Source organism: Crocodylus porosus, unplaced genomic scaffold (assembly GCF_001723895.1).
Source record: "Crocodylus porosus isolate Cpor-Errol unplaced genomic scaffold, CroPor_comp1, whole genome shotgun sequence".
NCBI lineage: Eukaryota > Metazoa > Chordata > Crocodylia > Crocodylidae > Crocodylus > Crocodylus porosus.
Genome location: NW_017728947.1, coordinates 48598996 through 48604043, shown reverse-complemented (window position 1 = coordinate 48604043; position 5048 = coordinate 48598996). Strand labels below are relative to the sequence as shown.

The following is a 5048-nucleotide window of genomic DNA, read 5'->3' as shown; positions in this document are numbered from 1 at the left end:
CAGGCTAGATGATCTGTTCAGGTCCCTCCTGACCCTAGCTACTACAAAACTATGAAACTATGACCAGGACTCCTCCACTGAGATTCAGGATGGACTCAGGAGTGACTCCACTAGGCCTAGGGTCAGCAAGGACCGAATTAGGGAACTTCTGGTGGGACTGGACGTGTTCAAATCAAAAAGTCCAGATGTTCTCTACCACAGGGTGCTGAGGGAATTGGCAGGGGTTATCGAGGGGCCCCTAGCATGGCCTTATGAGCACTTGTGGTGGTCTGGCCAGGTGCCAGATGACTGGAGGAGGGTCAATGTGGTCCCCATCTTCAATAAAGGGAGGAGGGTAGACCCAGGCAACTACAGGCCTGTTAGTCTTACTTTGATCCTGGGGAAGCTCTTTGAAAAGGTTATCCAGGAGCATACATGGGAAGAATCAGCAGGGGGGATGATGCTCGGGGCAACCAGCATGGGTTCATTAGGGGCAGGTTCTGTCAGACCAACATGGTGGCCTTCTACGATCAGGTCACAAAATCCTTGGATGCAGGTGTCGTGGTAGATGTAGTCTTTCTGGACTTCAGAAAGGCCTTTGATACTGTCTCCCACCCCATTTTCATTAAAAAGCTATGCAACTGTGGCATTAATGTCTACACAGTCAGATGGGTCACAAATTGGCTGAGTGGCCTCACCCAGAGTGGTGGATGGGTCATATTCGACCTGGAGGGATGAGGGCAGTGGAGTCCCCCCGGGCTCAGTCCTTGAGCCTGCACTTTTCAATCTCTTTACTAGCAACTTGGACAAAGGGGTGAAAAGCACCCTGTTCAAATTTGCTGACGACACCAAGATCTGGGGCGAGGTGGACACATTAGAAGGGAGGGACAGGATACAGCTGGATCTGGACAGGTTACAGGGGTGGGAGAATGAGAATAGGATGGGATTCAATACTGACAAGTGCAGGGTGCTGCACTTGGGTGGTAAGAACCAGCAGCATGCCTATAGGCTGGGGAACTCCCTTCTTGAAAGCACAGTGACAGAAAGAGAGCTTGGAGTCATTATCGATTCCAAAATGAACATGGACCGGCAGTGTGAGGATGCAGTCAGGAAGGCCAACTGCACCTTGTCATGCATCCACAGATGCATCACAAGCAGAGCTAAGGAGGTGATCCTTCCCTCTATGCGACACTGGTCAGGCCGCAGCTGGAATACTGCATCCAGTTCTGGGCAACACACTTTAGGAGGGATGTGGCCAGCATCGAGAAGGTTCAGAGAAGGGCCACCCACATGATCTGGGGAGAGCAGGGCAGACCCTATGAGGAGAGGCTATGGGACCTGAACCTGTTCAGCCTTCATAAGAGAAGGCTGAGAGGGACCTGGTGGCTGTCTACAAACTTACCAGGGGGACCAGCGAGGAATGGGAGAGACCCTGTTCACCCACTCCTGGAGTAACAAGGATCAACAGCCATAAGCTATTTGAGAGTAGGTTCAGGCTGGACATTAGAAGACATGACTTCACAATTAGGGTGGCTAGGATCTGGAACCAGCTTCCAAGGGAAGTGGTGCTGGCTCCTACCTTGGGGGTCTTTAAGAGGAGGCTTGACAATTACCTAGCTGGGGTCACATGAGCCCAGTATTCTCTCCTGCCCAGGGCAGAGGGTCGGACTTGTTGACCTACTTAGGTCCCTTCCAACCCTACATCTATGAATCTATGACTCCTCCATGACTCCTCCTTCCTACCCACCTTCCCAAACCAGATCACACCAGAATTATGCTGTCTTGGCATTGAATAACCAGCTATAATGTACTGATTAGGAAGTGTCCACATTAAGCTATTTTTTAACATTTAGTTGCACAATACAGTTCCAGTTAAACCGGTGCCTGAAATATCAACACTTACACTTAATTTTAAATAGGGCTGTCCAGTTCACACCCCTTCTCCTACCTTCCCCCCTTCCCCTCCAAAGACTGGTATTTTTATAATGTTTGCCTCAACAGCCAGTTTAGTAAGATGACTTCGCTTAGCTATTTTTGTTTTGTTAATTAGACAACTTAGTGTCACCTAAGTGCCAAGAATTACAGGGTAACTCCCAAAGTTAAGATGTGGTAGAAATTTTACAAAAGCCCTCTATTCATAGGCAGGTTCATACAGTTTATCTTGCATTTGCCTTGTTAGCCCCCTTGAAAAAGTGTTCCTTTTTGTTGAAATATATCCCTGCAGTATCAGTAGCCAAAAAATATAAAACAGAAGTGGCACAAGCACAGAAGAACTAGAAAGTGAAACTGGACAGTCGGTTTCACTGTCAAAACTGTCAAAAAGTCCCCAAAAAATAAGGTAGAGACTTAAAATCAAGTCATTTTACTGTATACAGCAAGAATTACTGCAATTTAGAAAACTGCTTTAAAAAAAATTGCTGTTCTGATTGTAAAGAAGTATACAACTAAAAGACTAGGCAGCATGCTAGGTGGCAGTTTCGGAATTCAGAGAGACATGCCAATTGTCATATCATAAATCAGTTGTTCAGTTAACCCAGCTGATCATTTCCAGTTATCCAATTTGCATGTAAAACTAGACAACTCTGACCTTTGTAGCATTAACGACAGTGCACACACTTTATTGAGAGGCACTTTGACTGCTGCTATTTTACCTTCAGCTGCAACGTCTTGCTACAGCTGATGGCATACAGAACTAAAATAAAAATGCCATTTGTGTTCTAAAAGCTTGTAGTAACAAACGTGAGATTCCATCTTCCTCTCCCTTGAATATAAATATGCAGGTTTAGAGCAAAGGGCACTTGTGACTTTGAAGAATGGACCTAAAATGGAGATCTCTGCCTCTCAGGCATGCTGATGGTATGGCAGGGTATGGTGAAGAGGGCAGAGAAGGGATACACAATCACTAATGAGAATGAGGGCAGGACTCTTCATAACAGCACATTTATGTCTCCCAGAACCCATGCTCCAATGGAGCTATTACAATTCCAGTGATTCCCCAACTGCCCCTGACACCTTCCCCCATAAAGACCTACCTGATCTGTAATCTAAGATTTGTACCAACTAACAGAAGGATAGTCTCAGAACCAACTACTCCATTTTAAATAGCAGCACGCAGTCTATTTGGACAAACATCCTCTCACAAACATCCTCTCTCAAAACAGCACATGATACGTTTTGTGGCTTTATCAAAGCTACATTCAAATTGTTATGGGAGGAGGAATTGCAAGGACATTTCTACATTGCTTCATTCAAATCACTAGTAGTGTTAGTATTAGCATAGCATCCCGAAATCCCAACCATGAACCTAGATCTCAGACAACTAGGTGATGATGAATAATAACGTTTCTTCGTTTCTTGGTACGTTATATCAAAGATGAAGGATAGCTAAGGGGGAGAGAAGACAAAGGCATCCGTTTAGGTTTTTCAAACCAAAAAGCAACAGAAGATAGTATCGAGGACGGAATGGAGGCAGGAGTTCACCTGTCTATAGTGAAAAAGATTTTAGGAAGGATGGTGACATTAAGAGTTTAAGGTAGTGCCTGTAAAATTCAAGACTCCTGTATGGTCTCTATAAAAAGAACACAGGACAAATTTCATGTGGGTCAGCATGCTACCATAGGTGTGCAAAGCACAACTATAATGAAGTTGGCCTGATATCTTCTATTAGGAGACTATTTTAAGATGCTTATGAACCAGGACCTGGTCAAAGTTTTCTAGTGGTACACTTCCTTTGAAAACCAAATTCCAGCATTAATCCAGCATTAGAACAAGATAGCGGACCTCCTCTCTCCCCCCACCTCAAAGTATAATTATTTTGACATTCACTTACCTTTGCATCTGCCTCGATGTGCTACACTCAGGCTCGATTCCCTGCATTTGGCTCGTTGGTAGTCACACATTGACTCGTAAGTTCTGCCATCCGAGGCACAGAGGGGTTTAGCCTGGGACCTGGAGCAGTGGAGGTTACATTGAGGATCTCTGTCACGGTCGCTTATTAAAAACTGAAGGAGGTAAGAGGGGGAGGAAGAAGGGGAGGAAGACAAAAATACTTGGTTTGGTTTTGTTTCTTAAGTTAACCCAGGAATATTTTGAAGACAACAGTGATATACAACAGTTTTTTGGTTTTTTTAATTTACTGACTACCGTGTCAACATTGACCAATGGGGGATTTGACTTAATACACTTCATTTTAAAGTCAAATCAATTAAAGGTCCCATCATTCAGTTCTCTTGAACTGAATGGCACTACTCAGTCACCACAGTGTGCACAAAGAGGTATAAAGCAAACCATGAAACCAACACAGTACTTGCTCTACTGAAGCAGAACTCTGGGCTAGAACAACTACAGCTCTGACTGCAGGAGTATCCTGCTCCAGATGTGTCCGACAAACTGCTGCAAAGAATCCTGCAGTAAGTTAACTGATCTGTTGTCAAAAATCTCTTCTTCCAGTAGTTTGCTTTCTGTGAATCACATGGATGTCTATCTACTTTCCAAAAGGAAGTTTATTATTTTATTATAAAATAAAATTAGCTATAACTTCTCTGGATGCTCTCACAGTCTTTATAGGTAGTCTGCTCTGGGGATTTTGTTAAGTTATCTATTTCAATAACAATCCATGAAGCTGACAATTACACCTCGTTATTTACGTAGTTCAGTTACATGGTGTGTGAACGAGTACTTCCCCTGGTCAGTTTTAGTTTCCTTGAATGGCCCCATATTCTTGACATTTGAGACAGCCCCCACCTGTCCCCCACACACCTATGTTTGTTACCCTACACACTTCTAATGCTCCCTTGCAAAAATTTCCAGACCATCCAAAAGCCCGATCTGGGTGAAATGGCTCTACAAATCCAGCCTGTGGGCCACATGCTTGATATCCCTGTTCTAAGGTAACCACCCCAATTTTTTCCCTACTTGCCTCCCCAAGATTTGTCATGCCCCTAATTATTCTCCTTTTTCTTCTGGTCCTGCTAAATCCCTTTTAGATATGCGGTGTCCCACAGTATGTACAGCATTCCAGAAGAGGCTAAAACAATGACTTATACAACCATGTGATATTTCCCACATTA

The 5048-nt window shown here is 44.2% G+C and overlaps 1 protein-coding gene across 1 annotated transcript in view; it reads right to left on the bottom strand.

Annotated features, from left to right (window-relative positions):
• Window positions 1-4695, bottom strand: part of SMOC1 (SPARC related modular calcium binding 1) — a 119871-nt gene extending 115176 nt beyond the window's left edge. Inside the window, exons 1-2 of the mRNA XM_019551034.1 lie at window positions 4626-4695; window positions 3809-4045 (exon numbers count right to left, since the gene is read on the bottom strand). Of these exons, the coding sequence (XP_019406579.1) occupies window positions 3809-4045; window positions 4626-4695 (307 nt within the window). The remainder of the gene's footprint in view (window positions 1-3808; window positions 4046-4625) is intronic.
• Between the last annotated feature and the right edge of the window lie 353 nt (window positions 4696-5048).